Source organism: Rhopalosiphum padi, chromosome 3, assembly GCF_020882245.1.
Source record: "Rhopalosiphum padi isolate XX-2018 chromosome 3, ASM2088224v1, whole genome shotgun sequence".
Taxonomy (NCBI): Eukaryota; Metazoa; Arthropoda; class Insecta; order Hemiptera; family Aphididae; genus Rhopalosiphum; species Rhopalosiphum padi.
In genome coordinates this window covers 55,209,627-55,226,726 of record NC_083599.1, presented here as the reverse complement: position 1 = coordinate 55,226,726, position 17,100 = coordinate 55,209,627, and the positions used below count along the sequence as shown (strand labels likewise).

General features: G+C 29.0%; 1 protein-coding gene across 1 annotated transcript in view; it reads right to left on the bottom strand.

Moving 5' to 3' along the window:
• The window catches only part of LOC132924363 (leucine-rich repeat and fibronectin type III domain-containing protein 1-like protein), a 38,774-nt gene extending 22,710 nt beyond the window's left edge, over positions 1-16,064 (bottom strand). Inside the window, exons 1-2 of the mRNA XM_060988622.1 lie at positions 15,614-16,064; positions 2,304-2,369 (exon numbers count right to left, since the gene is read on the bottom strand). Coding sequence (XP_060844605.1) covers positions 2,304-2,329 — 26 coding nt within the window. The 5' untranslated portion in view covers positions 2,330-2,369; positions 15,614-16,064. The remainder of the gene's footprint in view (positions 1-2,303; positions 2,370-15,613) is intronic.
• Between the last annotated feature and the right edge of the window lie 1,036 nt (positions 16,065-17,100).

The following is a 17,100-nucleotide window of genomic DNA, read 5'->3' as shown; positions in this document are numbered from 1 at the left end:
AAATTTTAGCAATTTATTTTGATATATCAATATTTATAGTTTATAAAAATGGTTCAAATATAATAAATACTAGATCCAATATAACGTATATATTTTATATTTTTGTAAAACCATCTTTAAAAATGCCTGTCCTCAATATAAACTATTTTAATAACGTTCAAATTTTTAAATCAGGCCTATAGATCAAAATAAAAAAAAAAAAATTATAAATAATTTACAGTTAAAGGGGAATTCTCATTTGAAAAACTTAAATTTGTATCGCCAGTCACTATATGGCACTACTTAAATAGTAATCTCGACAATTTGAAAATAATATGAATTTTAATAAGTACCATATTTTTAAGAATTCTAAAAATCAGAATTTGAATAAATTCATTATTGAATTAACAAATGGGGATGAACAAGCTTGGTGGTTAATTAATATGTATGTAACAAATAATACTGCATTCAAGAACACCACATTCCTAAATATCACGTGCAGATATTATTTTGTTATAATAATATACCGTTATAAATAGGCGTGTGCGAAGACCACCTGTGCCGCATTTTTGTCACGCCGTCAATTTGTCGCCGTTCAACACAGTTCACGGAAATGAAACCGTCGTAATATAATAATATTATAATAATCGATACTACTCGAGTTCCGCCAATTTATCGGTTTTCACTAGTCCAATCAGCCGGTAAAGTGTTCGTCGACAACATGTCAAAAACGGTCGAGCCGTCGCCGGCGGAGCGAACGTTATTATTATATGTATAATATACTATATATAGTATATAGATAGGTACTTGTTAGCAGCAGGTATCGTTTTTTAAGCAAATATCGTTTAGTATGTATTTTGTATGGGCGGAAAATCGGTTATGTCAAATATTGTTATTTCCTATCTCACATATGCAATCGGTTCGTAAATGTATTTATTAAAATACATGTGATGTGAGTATAATAATATTATAATGTAACGTTATGTTTATAGTAAGTAGGTAACGTATTTCGATAGATTTTTGTGATTTGTATAAAAAGAATATATTCAAACAACTACTGACGAAGTAATTAGTAATGATATAGTGATAAATTATAGATGTTGTCATTGGATCGGGTATTACGGCTAATATACTTTATGTATATAGTGTTGCATTAGGTACAATATTTGTTCGGGAGGTAATCGAATAACCTTTTGAAAAAAAATTGTCGGAAGGTAATTCGTGAGCGCCCAAACAAACAGATTTCGATAATGAACAATAATAATAATAATACAACTTTTGATTTATTTGTTCTCTTAGAATTCATTATAATATATGTAATGTTTCTTTAGCAAGTTTAAAAATATTACGTACTATTATTAATTCTTTAAACCTATGACTGAAATATTTAAGTTTTCTTCTACCAAAATAAAATGGTTATGTAAAAGTAACAAGGAATACGGAGAGACGCTTATACCTATACAATCTTACTGCAGCTGTATCATACTATTATATTGCACATAGATACGTAAGTATACTATATAGTAATGTCTCGTAACGATAAACGTAAAAGTTAATAACGTTTAAATTTCTCCCGACGTTAAGCCACACAATTTAATTTTTTTCATTATTTGAACTCGGCTCTTAGTGCTCTTACCTAATAAATGTGCATTCATTTCTTGCCTCAAAAGTTAAAATGTAATATATCATTTTGATTCGTGGCGATAAACGTATATGCGTACTTTAACACACATTTTATTATGGCTAAGGTACATACAATATTAACATTATAAATTATAATGTAGGTACTATGGTCTACGACTATTTGTGGTCAGACATAATATATACATGTATATATATATATATATCTAAACCACTCAACCACCAAGTTAGATCTATAATAAGAGGTTTTTTACGTGGCATTTTATTTTGCTTTATTGTTTTTATTCACAACCATTTTTCAAGTGTTATCTAAATTTATTGTCTCGTGTAAAAAAATCACGATCGTATAGACATTTGTTTCAACGTTCGGTGCTAGGTGATGACCTAAAGCACTCACGCTGCCAGTGCAGTACCCAGGAGTTTCTTAAGCGAGTTTGCCTAATGCTCGATAATTATATTATTTTAAATTTTGTCTCAACATACAATAGTATATAGTTTACTTTATAACTAACAGAGGTATCAAAGGAATCGTACTCTAATCCTTTTCTCTTAGGTACGCCTCTGCATTTTGCTATTACCGCTATTATTAAATTAATTATTATATTATAATATTCTTGTTTAACATTATTTTATCCTATTTTTATTGTTTGATTTTAGTTAAATTAAATTTTGTATATACTCACAGATTTTTGATATTTTTCTTATGCATTTTGATCTGTGGATGGTTATATGAGCTAATGAATAAGTTCCTGAAACGAAACAAAAACACTTGTTAGATATATTTGAGTGATCAATTAGATATTATATATTAGTATATAATATATACAAATACAATGCATTTTATACTCGCGTGTCCAGTACATTTTAATAACGAACTCATCAATACAATGTATTGGTTTTTAAAACTATCGTAATTATAGATCAATGCAACAAATCATGAATATCTATTGACACTAAAGTAATAGAAATATCCAAAATATTGAATTTTATTTTAATATAAAATTGTTTACTTTTTTAATTAAAACTTTTTAGTTTTTATAGTTTATGCAAATCCAAATAATTTTGATCTGTAGATATTATGGTCTGTTGCCTACAACTGAATACTGATAAAAATTACACATATTTGCGATAACAATTAATTATTAGGTGCTTAAGATTTTCAACTGAAAATTACAACAACACATTAAATCAGATGTAGGTACCCATAGTAAATAAAAACTTACATTCTTATCCTGTAATTCCACAGTATGTGTATAGTGTACTCTCTATACTGTATTCGTGTGTCGGTAGCTATACAAGCAAGTATAGGTATGCTACTAATAGCTATACCTATACAAAACACCTGTTACTTATGTTTTATGTACCAACCTATAAGTTATTATATACGACATTCGTGTACAGCATAAAGAAAAGTTAGCAATTGTTTTATCTAAGATCTTGTGGAAAAAATTTAATTATTTCGTTATTTTTTTTTTTACAATCAAACAGGATTAAAAAATAAAATAAAAAATTACTCGTGACTAGATTTATATTGCAAGGCATTGTGTGTATATAAATATAACATTTTCTCTAGATACATAATATTATAGTGTTTCTATCTCGGGGTAATATTTTCACGAAACTATATTATCACGAACTCGTATTTAATTAATAGGATAATTAGGTAATGTCGTTTACAATATTATTGAGTAACACGATTAACTATTATCTATACCTACCTATTTAAAGCGACATTATAAAAACAAAATTAAAAACACACTGAATAAATATTTACATTTTATGCATCTACATTGTATGGTTAAACTTAAATTCATCAGTGTGACAGTGTGCAATCGAGGTTATTTGATGAAAATTATATGCATATTTGACATTAATACAGACACTCGACAATTGTAATTATTACTCTACTTAGCTAGGTCATTCCCTAGATCAATATTATTATCTGGTTTAATGGTCTGTGTCACTAAACGCAATAATTATGCTTTGATTCTTTTTAATACCATGCATAAACGGTTTTTAGATTATAACTACCTTTGTTTACAATACATTTTTAAGATTTATAAGCAGTTGATATTTTTAAAAGTTTGCTGTGTCTGGATCAAAATATCAACGAGTAGTTTCTGAGTCATTAAATACTTTATATACTTAGAATTATAGCTCATAAATCATAATAATAGGCTTAGAATATGTTAATAAGGCAATGATGATTTAAAAATGAAAATAATAATTAATACTAATCTATCAACATTTTATTATTTGTAAGTTTGTCCGAGTATAAAAATTGCTTGACTAAGGTTAGGATATATCAACATATTATATATTGTATTTGTATTTTATATAAAACCATCATTATTTATCCTTTTATAAAATTAAATAGTCGTTCGGAATTCGAACTAGAAGCTTTTCTTTAAGTTTTTTTTCCATACATTTTTTTCAGATGTATATAAGGGCGTCGATAGTATAAACTGAGGAGGGGATGGTGCCAAGAGTGAAGAAATTATATTCTTACGACACTATACGATTCCCTTTTCGACGAAAATCCTATAGCATAAAATAAATATTACACTTTTTGATTCGGCCGAAAAGAGATTAACGCACGATGTCGGTCGAAAACGGTCTCGCTCGTTGCAGAGGCGCAGTAATCTACTAATTACTAATATACTTGCGGATAATAATGACGTTAATGATTATTGTAATTTTATCAACTTAACCCACATGCAAAATAATAATAATAATAATTGAACGTGCAGTATTGCTAACTCGCGGCCCACATGACCAAACGGTCAAACGACTGCACCTGCTCCATGTGAATTAACAGTTATACTTGGCGTATGAAATAATAATACAATGTGTAGTATATGCACATTATAGTATAGCCGGGATTCCTTTTCAAACGAGACTCACGTATACGATATAATACGACGTGTTTGTTGCCATGTTGGTATACGAGCAACGCTATAAAAATTGTATTATAAAGTTGTAAATCGTCAATTATTCTTCTGCCGGGCATTATAACAGTGCACCGTTTAATGGACGGGTTGTAAAATTAAAAATTAAAACAAACCACCTATAAAAATCTAGTTAATGTTTAAAAAAAAAAAAAAAAAAAAAACGCGTAATTAAAAATAATAAATTTTACGGAGGTTAATTGTTTTTTTATGTTTTAACGTATATAATAACAGTAAACCAAATATAATCTTAATTTTATTTATTACCATTTTTTTTATTTTCAATGAACTATTTTTATTAAAACATCAAAAACAATCAAACTTTAACGCCGTAACGGTTATAATTGTTACTTCCCTACCTTTATAGACATATAGTATATATTTATTTATATACGAGTACATATACGATTTACCTATCAACAATCTTAATTAAATCCAACACCTTAAAAAGCAAATTATTATAAAATATAATAAACGACGTGATTATACGTTTAATATGACGACACCACTGATTCAATAAATCAACATGGGTGAACGAACGGAGGAGACGTCGAATGTCAATGCTCAGGTAATGGAAATATTAGACGTTGGTGAGCATTATAATAATAACGTGATGAACGCTATAATATGAACGAACTTATAGTCATCGACCTTGGATAGTTGGACGCCCTTCACTGTATTATAATATTATACGTATAATATGTAGTAGCACGAAGGTATAATGATGTTATACGATTTAAACCGTTATATATTGAACACTATATAATAATAATAATCGAATAGTGACGAAAACGAGATTGTAAATCATAACGAAATCGATAGGTATATCAGCCTCGAACTCCACAACTTGAACACCCGTTATATTTTCCCGATGATAATAAAGCATACACGACAGTAAGTATTATCAATTATCATGACATAATAGTTCGCGAACACTTCAACGATTATTTAATTATCGATAAATATAAGTACCTATTAGGTACATTACCTACTCGTGCATTGTGTGTATATTATACGTATTATTATCAAGCCCTGCGGATTGAGATATAGATAATGCCCTAAAATGGAAACAAAATTATTGTCAGCTATAATTGGTTTTTATTTTCATAAAACGTTGAATATAACTCTGTAAGTATGTATTAAGTAGGTATTTAAGTAAAAAAATTGTCCTAGCTTTTGCTGTATTAATTTTTTGTATTAGATCTCATACATTTTTCATATTATGATAGTAACAATAGTATAATAGTATAATAATATTAATTCTCATAAAGGAAATTAAGAAGTGCCAAGTGTTTTATTTTCAAAACCTTTTTTTTTTTTAAATAAATATTTTTATTTTTATTAAAGATTAAAGGTATTTTTTTTTTACACACAATATTTAATAGCTAATAATTACAATAATATTATAAGTGTTTAGTGCAAATTTATAGAGGCACCAAAAAAACCTTAAATCTTGTACTCTTATATCTCAGGATCACGTTACACTCTCTTAATCCGAGTTTAATTATTATTATGTTTAATTGATAGGTTAAACCTTTTGGATACGATATTGTATGTTTTACATACCTATTAAGTGTACTTACATGGTTCTATACTTCTATAGTTATATACGTATAATTCTTTCCCTCTCTCTCAACTATATAGGTATAACATACATTTACATAGAGAAAGAGAGTATATGTATGTGTAAAATAATGTGTCAATTGTATTGAAAAACAGTATTAAAAAAGCAGCAAGAATAAAATGGATGATGACCTGATTTTTTTACAAGTAAAAATCGTAAATCTTTGTCTTACATCTGAGAATTATTATATTAAACTAAAACAGAGAGTGAAAATATTATTTTGAGGTATAGGTATTTCTTAGAAATATGATTTTTTTTTGTTATGAGGCCCTATATAATTTGATATCCTTCCAGATTAAAAAACACATGATTGCCGGTGGCTAGTTTTTTTCCGTTTATCCCAAAATTTACCTCAAATGGTTTTATATGATTAAAGATTTAGGTGATTCTGAACTGAAGTACACGTACCTATACCTGCAGCTATATTTTTTAATCCATTATTACGAACAATTATATTTTATAAAATACATTCGAATTGGTAATTTCCTTTTTTTCTTATACGAATAGTCATGATAGCTATGTGCCTTATAATAAAGTATCTAGTCGGTAGATGGAATGATTTTGAAACAATCGTGTATGCAGTCGTGTAATGGATTACCAATCGGTCAGTTTTATTATATTTTAAAATTTATTTTGAAACATTAAAAATGAAAAAAAAACGGATAACCAACGGTTTATTGGCTTCGTCTTATAATTTACGCTCAACAGTCTAAGTTTAACTTCGTTAGTTTTAATATTACAGTGATAATTAAAGGTAAGAACTTTACCTGTGCTCATAAAAAACCTACATATAAAGACGTAGCATCCACTTAACACCAAAACAAAATCACTTCGGTACACGCTATCACAAACATTAAAACCACTATTAATAAATTTTCCTGTTAGAAAATCAAATGAAAAATATATACAGATATGGTTAGAATATTATAATGTAATAATAACTTGTTTTTTATAATTTTAATTATAAAATCAAAAATCAAATGTATAATATAATATTATTAATATTACTTCGGTGTAGCTTAACCGTGTAATATAATACAATAAAATTAATCATTGATCAATAGAAAATAATATACCATGATTGTTTAAGAGGATTCGATATAGTTCGTATTTTAGAATAGGTCTATCTTTTCCTATTCATTAGAAAAATTGTTTGAATTTTTACAATGAAGTTTGCTTGAACATGACTTTTATACTTTTTTGAAATTGAAATTCAAACCTTTTAAAATTAGGCTTTTAAATCTTGAGTATTAAGCATTTTAAAATGTTAATAATATTGAAATAAAAAAAAAAAGTCGTTTTTGAGTTAATTTAATAATGAATTAAAATATGTCTGCAGAAAATGTATCGTATTGATAGATTAATTAATACCACAATTGGCAAAATATTGATATGTTTAACCAAAAAAAAAAAAAAACCACAAAATAATTAATATTCATGTAATGCGTTGTTTACATGTTCGTGCATGTGCAGTAGCTATCCGCTTTTTCTTTTACTCACAGTCACACACTTTAGGAAATTAAGGAGACTTCAATAATCATACAAATGTATATATTGTACATGTTTATTCCTTAGTACCTTAAGACAAAATAAAAATTAATAAAATATCTCTTTTAATTTCCCAAAAAAATAAAAATAATTTAAAAAATAAATTTCTCGACTGTGCGGGCTAGATAAAATATATATTTTTCGTCGTTAAGGCGTTATTCTAAGTTTTGAGTTTTGACAGACCTTATAATATTATTTCATTTAACACAATGCGCTATATCAGTGGTCGGATCCTAATCACGTCCTACATTTGACCTAGCTCTATCTGCACGACGAATAATTAGAATGCCGATCGTATCGATTTTTATTTATACCACAATATTATATTATATTATTATTATTATTATATTATATTGTGGTATAATACATTTGTATATTGTATAAATATTATTCAGTCGCATACGCTACGGCCGTGGCATAAGAGGTGGAGTTTCGATTTTAGTCTATAAGCGTCGTGGACGGGCGTGCAAACCGTGTGCAAACATTAAAATTCTGTATATTATATGTGTTCTGTATATGTTTGGTTTTTATTTTTCGTATCTTTATAATCGTGTCTCGCAACGGATGTATCGTGGGGGTCTCTCATGTCCCATCATGCGGACGAATACTCGGGGGCACCGTCGCCAAGACACGTACAGGCTGCGTTTAGACGTCTCTCGTATTATTATTATTATTATAAAATAATATGTACCTACTACACATAACATTTTATGTATCCGAGAAAAATTTTGCGATATGGGAGGGTTTCGGTCAGCGGCGCTCGTCCGTAACGCGATTAGATTGCCGTCGGCGCCGAAACCGACAGACGCGCGCGTATACACACATACGTCATAAATACTGCGGATTCGCCGACGCCGACGCACCCTCCATCACCGGCAGCCGCCGTGAACAATAATAATATTCGTTTCTGCGAGTAACGATAAAATGAAAAAAAAATAAATCGTAATGTTATGTTCTCACGTGAATTGGGCGTGCCTGTCGGCGGGGAGTTGGAATGTAAAATCCCAAGTGTACGTATCTATATATATAATATATACCTATATAGTAATATCGTCCAGTACGTAAGACACAATGATATTATTGATATTATATTATATAATATATATATAAACGGCGTATAAAATATAACACCGTCATCACTCGCCCGGCGCGTTAATTGTGTACAATATATAGGTATATGTATACAGAGCTATGGGTCGAGTGGCGCCGGTATGGGAAAAAAAAAACCGTCTTTATATGTACGCCGTTGGGACTAAAAGCTAATTGAAAAACTGACCGTCACCTCTCGAATACGCTTTATGACGACCACTTCTTATGAACGGCACTCGCATATCTCCAACGGTCTTCCGAGTTCTTCGGCAATCGGCATAGAGTGAAAAACATTCTATTTCAACTTAATTTATTGTATTTTGTGTTTACGATGCGTCGTACGAATAATGTACACGACGTTTGGATAAGCCATACATTTTGACTAACGTGTAATTCTGCGTTTAAATAGGCACACAAATATATCAACACTATAAGGATACTGTGAACGTTAAACCGCCAACAATTGCAGATAGTGTTAAAAGTAATATTACTTCCTCCACGTTATACTATATTGCGTGAGCGTAAAATATCTTTTAGTAGTTCGTGCAATTATTCAAAATTTCATGGAAGCATGCCATGGAATAATAAATAATAACATTTTAATTCTACGTTTGAAATTAATCAGCTGTTGTTTACCTAGTGTCGTAGACGACTTGAAGAGTGTACGTCAATCTTGTATAATATTATATTGTCTCCGTTTTACCAACTAATTTTGCTTTAATAATATTATGGTCAATTAACCTATTAAATACTATAAAGGTAAGAAAATTATCTGGGGCACTATATAGACTTATATATTATATATTTTTTTTACTCGTGAAGTCATGATTTTACGTGTTATTATTGTTTTAAAATTAAAAAAAAACCAATAAAAGTCTACGAAATACCCTTTTGGTCTTAAAGTGCTAATTTATTGCCACAATTCAATTCGGTGAAGGATATTTTACATCGTATATGGTAAACTATTTACAATTAATTGAATATCATACCTATCATACATGTTATTTAGGCCACTTGGCAGTTGGCACCAGTTACATATTTTGTCTATGTCGTTCTTCATTACAAAACTATTGCAGTAATAATACGTCATGCCCCATGTATATACATTTTAGGTATAGTCAAAATATTATAACGTTCTGTGAAAATTAGTAATTTGACTTTCAAAATAATTATTTAAATTGCCTTTTTAGGCGTATACATTGAGTCGAAATTTCAGATTTTTGAGAAACAAGGAAACTAACCTACTTTATTAATATTTTTATTTAGTATTTTAGTAAACTAAAAATTTTCAATTAATTTTTACAGGAATAACGCGATTGTGGACAGTGATATTTAAATATTTTATTAAGATCATGTTTTGCAAAAATATTGAGCAGATACGACGTTATTGACAAGACAAACACCTATGCTGAGACGCGCTATATATTATATAATATATGCAATATGCTATAATGTTGTCTTCAGGTGTGTAGTACTCATATATAAATATATTCACCCAAACAATAGAAATATTTGTATTATATGCTGCACTATATCGAATATTTTGTCGTCATAACGTATTTATTTTTAGTAAAACCTTATGAATTTATGATATTTTTTTTTGTCCGTAATTAACTAAATGTTTTTGAAGCAACGTAGTTAGCGTATAAGTATAGGTTGCTAAATTAATATACAGTTATCACTTATTAGTCAATTGACCCTCCTTGCACCACATGACATGAGTAGATATAAATATATTTATTTATACGTGCGGACGTAGAACAGTTTCAAAGAAAATTGATTTTTCAACTAGTTATACGTGTAAAATTAATTTTAAAATGAGTCCTACATGTGTTGGTTTTAGACAAGAGATTTTGAAGTGTTCCCTGTTTGTGAAATATATATATATTGATACATAAAAAATACCGGTTCGTGATTTTTGAGCTGTTTCTGTTCCTATTCTAAATGAAGACGTTAACATATTATTGTTGTATTTATGGTAATTTATTCACAAAGAAAAAAACAAACACTCGATTTGTTTTATTTTCGTTTCTATAAAATTTCGCCGCCGTCGTTGTTGTCGTCGTGTAGCGGTACCTACAATTAGTACAAACCATACTAGGATAGTAGGATTCATACATTGGTAATAGTTATACTATACATTTAAAAAAATTATTTTTTCTTTAATCGTTTTGATCGTAAATATAATTTACTGAATACCTATAAAATACCTACGCATTATTATACAAATACACTACCTTTCCTCATGTATTTTAAATTGTAACTATATATTTTATATTCAGCAGCCAAACTAAAATATTTGTACGATGACGCACACATCGTTAATCACGTGCGTTGAAGTTACCAAAATCGACATTGCAATGTCTAATATGAAACACTGATACATATCAGAATACATATAATATTATATTGTGATTAACAAATTTATATCTCGTGTATTTTGATATTTTTAATTGTATCCAAATATTTTTGTTTTGGCTGTATACCGTATATTTTTTTTTATTTTGCGTAAAGACAATATAGAAGCGCAAAGATAATTTTATTTTTAGAAATTAAAAAAATAATAATAATACTAATAATAATTTATTCAGGTAAGTTATTAAGTTTGCCTCATGTTATTCCTAATACAGTTGATTTATGAAATCACACAAATAATTTTAAATAAATTTAAAAAGGGGTTTGCACTTAACAATATGAAAATAAAAAAAACTATACCAACTTTAAAAAACTTAACAATTATTATTATAATAAATTAGTACAATAACAATTGTAATTTATAGTATTCTAATCATACGAATATCTAAATACGTTTCAAAATGATCACTGAATGTAAATAATTGCGTATGCATATTGCATAGGTGTTTAGGTATACACGAGCTCAAGACTATGGTGGCAGTGAGGATTGGTTCTGAAGTCCACAGATCTTAGCGGCTCATTTTCTCAGTAAGTCTAGTATTTTACTTACTACAATAATTGCTTAAAAAAGATTATATTGAATTTTTCTAGTATCTTGAAGTAAAAAACCGAAAAATAAAAGTATCTCGTATTTTTTCAGGTATCTTTGCTTATACAGTTATACCGATCGTGGACAGGTAAATATAATTATTATTACAATATATTTATCGTACAGTAGCCTAAATATGGTCTCCTAATTAATCTGTTGACTAAACAAACGACTATACTGTTTTACATTATATATGATACACTATGTATATGTCTATAATACCTATATAATTTTTAGACATTCAGTACTATACTACTATAGCATTTGAACAATTAGAGTAATTAGACAATAAGATATCATTAGAGGAATATTATAATAATATTATGCATACATTTAATACAATTGTTTCTATTTCTATTTACCTACTTTTCTATTATAGGTACACCTTGTATTCATTTTTGCCTATGGTTTTTTTTCATCGTTAAATAATAACTAATCCGACATATTATATGGCTATATAAACATATAAATGCACATTTATACACGTGTACATATTATGATATATATATATATATATATTTACAATACCTAGTTAATTAATTTATCATGGTTGTGTACGTGTACCTATAATACCTTATTCAATACAATTCACACAATATTTTACCAACACAGAACACTTTCATCTAATTTAATCTCAAAAAAATGTGTGTCTAAACGACTATAAACTAGTTAATCCAAATATTGTTCACGCGGAGACAGGATTGTAGGTATATATATATATATATATATATATGTGTATATTTTATATGTATCTATTACATAACGGTAACTGTCATTCAATACGTAATAACGTTATTCCGTCGACTAGTGAATAACCTATACAGGACACATGACTTATATACAAATGTATTTATTTTATATTTTGTAATTACAACAAACGATATAATAATATATATTGTACGCTAGCTGTAAAGTTTCGTTATCTTACCTACTATATTATACACGACTATTATGAGCTATTATCCGTATTATGTTTGTACGCGAGGTGGTTTTTTTCACGTTATTATTTCTCTATCGGACATTGAGGGGGACTCATATAGATACGTGTATCTGCAATCAGAACCATATTATATTATGTATTCTTTTCGAGTTCAGGGTACAGGAGAAAAAACGTAAAACCACAACAAATATTTAATTTAATTAATACGAAACATGTATTATATTACTATATAATAATATATTAAACCAATGCGTTATTGATTTATACTTATAAATTATTTGTTATTAACTAATGACTATTGTTATTTTAACATGAGCTACTATGCTTAATTTTGTATACCTATATACGTTTGTGTAATTTATACAACTAAAAAGCTGGTAGCTGTATTACTAAGTATTATATATTTTTGAACCTTAAAAATAATTTTTTGCAAAAGTTTAAAAAAAAGTTACACAATACTCCGAACATATTATTTTAATCTTTAATTTTTGTAGGTAATATGAATTTTAAATTATCAAGTTACGAAATAATATCTTCATACAAAACAATGTATTTATCATTAAGTTTACGACAAGGTGACTGACGTGGATTTAATGATTTGTTTAAAAATTAATAGGTACCCCCCTTCTTATAGTATGCTACTTGGTTATTATATACTAATAATGTCTAAATTATATAAACTATACCGTAAATAATAAACCTACATAATTATTAAAACAATCCATTTCCCATTTAATTCTAAAAAATTATAATTATATATTTTAAAAAAAATGTATGACTCCAATTAGGAAGGTACTTCTGTTTTAAAACTAAAGACATTCAAGTTTCCAAAAAACCATGAGAACGGTTGTTTCCCAGGAGTTATAGAATTACGTTAATTATTATTTTAAGCGACTTCGTGGTATAATGTTTGACCTTTAATTAAAAATTTTAACCTAAAATGACCTTGTATTTTGTTAAGTAAATATAAACTATTTTCAAATTATTTCAAATATCAATGTCCATCTTCTTTAATACATACATAATATTATAACTTAAAGTAAAGTTACTTTGATAGGTACTTATTGATAATTTATTAATTAATTACTCTGACTAAATCGTATAATTTAAATAGTTAAATTGAAATCTGTTCAATGGGAATATACTATAATGTGTATAAAAAATATATCGAAGTACCTTCTGGAACAACAAAACTGATTTGTCATTTGGGAAGAAAAAAAATTATATATATAGCTTGATATGATAATGTGAGAAAAACATAGTACCTATACCATTTCTAGTCTTCTAATGATTGGAAATAACCGAATAATTAAAAATTAGGTTACCTACTTTAAATATAAATAGCCACGAGTAGCTGAAATCTGTACAGCTATTACTATTTACTAACCTTAAGTATAAAAATGTTTAAGTTATGTATAATCAAGTAAACAACTGTTGGACTATACATAGTTCATATTCCAACAATGTTATATTATATATTTATAAAGCAAATGATCATAAACCGTACCGAGTTTATAGATTCAGTTAAGCAGTTTTAGTAAAAGACGATAGTATTTGCAAAAGATAATAAACAAGCCGATCCAATAATAAAATAATAGTTTCGAATACGAACGAAACCTATTAAAATCGTCAATTATATTGGGAACTATATAATACACCATTTCAAAATAATCTATTGTTGATTTTTATTGTATACAGGCCCATCGAGGAAAAACGACAATTAAGAGTGTTCTATAACTTATAGCACTGAGAAAAATTCTCAATAAACATGCTCATCCAAATCTTATGTACCTACATATATAAAACAAACTTATGCTTTAGTTTTATATTGTATAAGCCTTTATAGTTTATACTATTAAACATCAATATTTTTAGAATAGTTAAAACTCATTTAGGCTACATGGAATTAAAAATAAGTGTTGTGATTAAAACTTAAGAGTTGATGGATAATAGTATAATATCAAACCATCAAACATATAAATGAAAAACAATGGAAGTTTTTATTAGGTATTTATTAGAATTATATGTACTCAACACTCGTATATTACATTTTAAAAAACCGCAACAGGTATTATTCGAAATAATGCCCGTTTTCTGTCGAGATAATCATCTTGTATGAATATTTTTTAAATATTTATAATATTATTCAAAGAAGTAAGCAAGTCATAATGTGTATATATATATATATGTATTAATATATTATGACGAAAAATAAATTTACTGAGACAACAATAATATTATGAAACCTTGTCACAGAGTATAAAATTGTTGGTGCTGTACTCCATCAATATATTAGGGGGTAGATGATTTGTTTAAAATTTGCTCAGTTTAACGTATAATTTTAATTTTCAATAAAGCAAACAATGATAATCATGGTAGAGATGTATTCGGTTATTATAGACTATAGTTGACAAATAATTTCATTACAAATTCCACTAAAGGGATGAGATGGGTAACTATGTGTCTTACACCACTTAATATTAGAATAATAACTAACCAACCGCGCGTGTAGTTGGGTGTTATATACGATAAGTGTTCGTAGCGGTATAGCTGAGCTAGCCTAGTTCTAGGATTCAGAGTGGACTCCAAGTCCTTAAGCGATTTGCAGGGTGCAGTGTATGGCGGTATAAGTATATAACACTAGTTAGGTATATCTTTTATTCAACATGATATATTATGTCACAGTCGCATACGAAACTACCCCGTGTAAAGCGTGTAAGCATATAACTATATTGTCACTCGACATCGTCCTGTAGTGAAATAAACGTCATTAAATTATCACCCACGGCAAAGTCAAATGTTGACCGTGCTGCGGAGAGGAAACGAAAGAAAAAACTTACTTTTAAATATGTGGTGGACGATGGACACGGTTTAGTCATCTTTGCAAAACGTGCATGTATTGGATAATCACGCCGTTCGGGGTGCGCCCAGTCAGACGTCGAGCCAAGTGAATTCCTGCGCGGAGACACCGTTGAAGGGCGAGCAGGCAGGTGTTTAATGTGAATACTCAAAAAATCGAGTACCTGCGAATTCGTCAATGCAATAATATTGCTGACGGTCGTAACACGGTCACCAGTGGAAACGGCGTCGGAGTTTCGCGGATAAAAGAGTTTAACGAAAAGAGCACTGTAGTCGACGGCGATATCGGTGGTCCGACAGTCGGGTAAGCGATGCTAAGACAATCGACTTGAGCAGGTGCCGTGTGTAAGTTTGGTAACCGACAATATTGGATTGGCAGTTCACGGGTCGCCGGTCTCGTGGAAAGACGGTTAGATACTGACGACTGTGGTGGCGGCGGCGGCGGCGGCGGCCGGCTTGCTACTTCTATATATTGTTATATTATATTCTCGTTCTCGTTCTTGGCGGGGAGACGGCCGGCAGTCGGAACGTATATATATATTACATATATTTTACTCACAGCAGCCTACCACGCTGTTGTATATACACGTATGTCGTATATATATAATACTAGTGTATGTCCGATGTGTTTGCCCCGCGGAGAGAACAGTCGCGCAGTATACCTGCAGCAAGTACCTATATAATAACACAATCGTATATAATAATAATAATAGTAATAATATGTACCCGCAGAGTACACAATATAATAATATTATAGTGGTGGTCAATGCACTTCGGGTTTTGTGCCGCGAGTTCAGCCCGATATAACGTACTGGTATGCGCGAGCGCGCGCGGTGTAAATATCTGTGCCCGCCGTGAGTGTTTGTTTAATACGCATCAGACACACACATAACGAATTATTACGAATATAAAACAATATTATACCATATTTTTTGACGTAACAGCAAATTGTGTATGGCGACCGAATGCAAAAACACAAAAACAAAATTTCGCAAATTTCCACTGTAATATCAATATATATTATGTTATATTATACATGAGAGTGTTGTAGATAGCTATACCGATCTGGCGATGATACCTATAATATTATTTAATTTTAGTTGAAACTTCACTACGTTATTCATAGTGTCTGATAAGGTATCGGATTTGTTAGAATTTTTGTCTGTTGACGATGAGCGATTTATACAAAACTAATCTGTGAAAATATTCTCACATATATTGTCTTAATAAAGCGTAGGTACATTTTAGCTAGGAAATATTCAAGGGGGTGACGTGAGTGTCATAACCACTCCAGCACTTTTTGTTTTTTATTTTTCTATCAATTACACATTATTTATATTGTTAAAATAAAATCTCATGTTTTCAATATTTTTTAAAATTAAATCATATTAACCGCTTACATAGAATTTACAACAAAATGTTACTAAGAAATAAAAACACACATATTATAAAAATTCTTCTTACACAC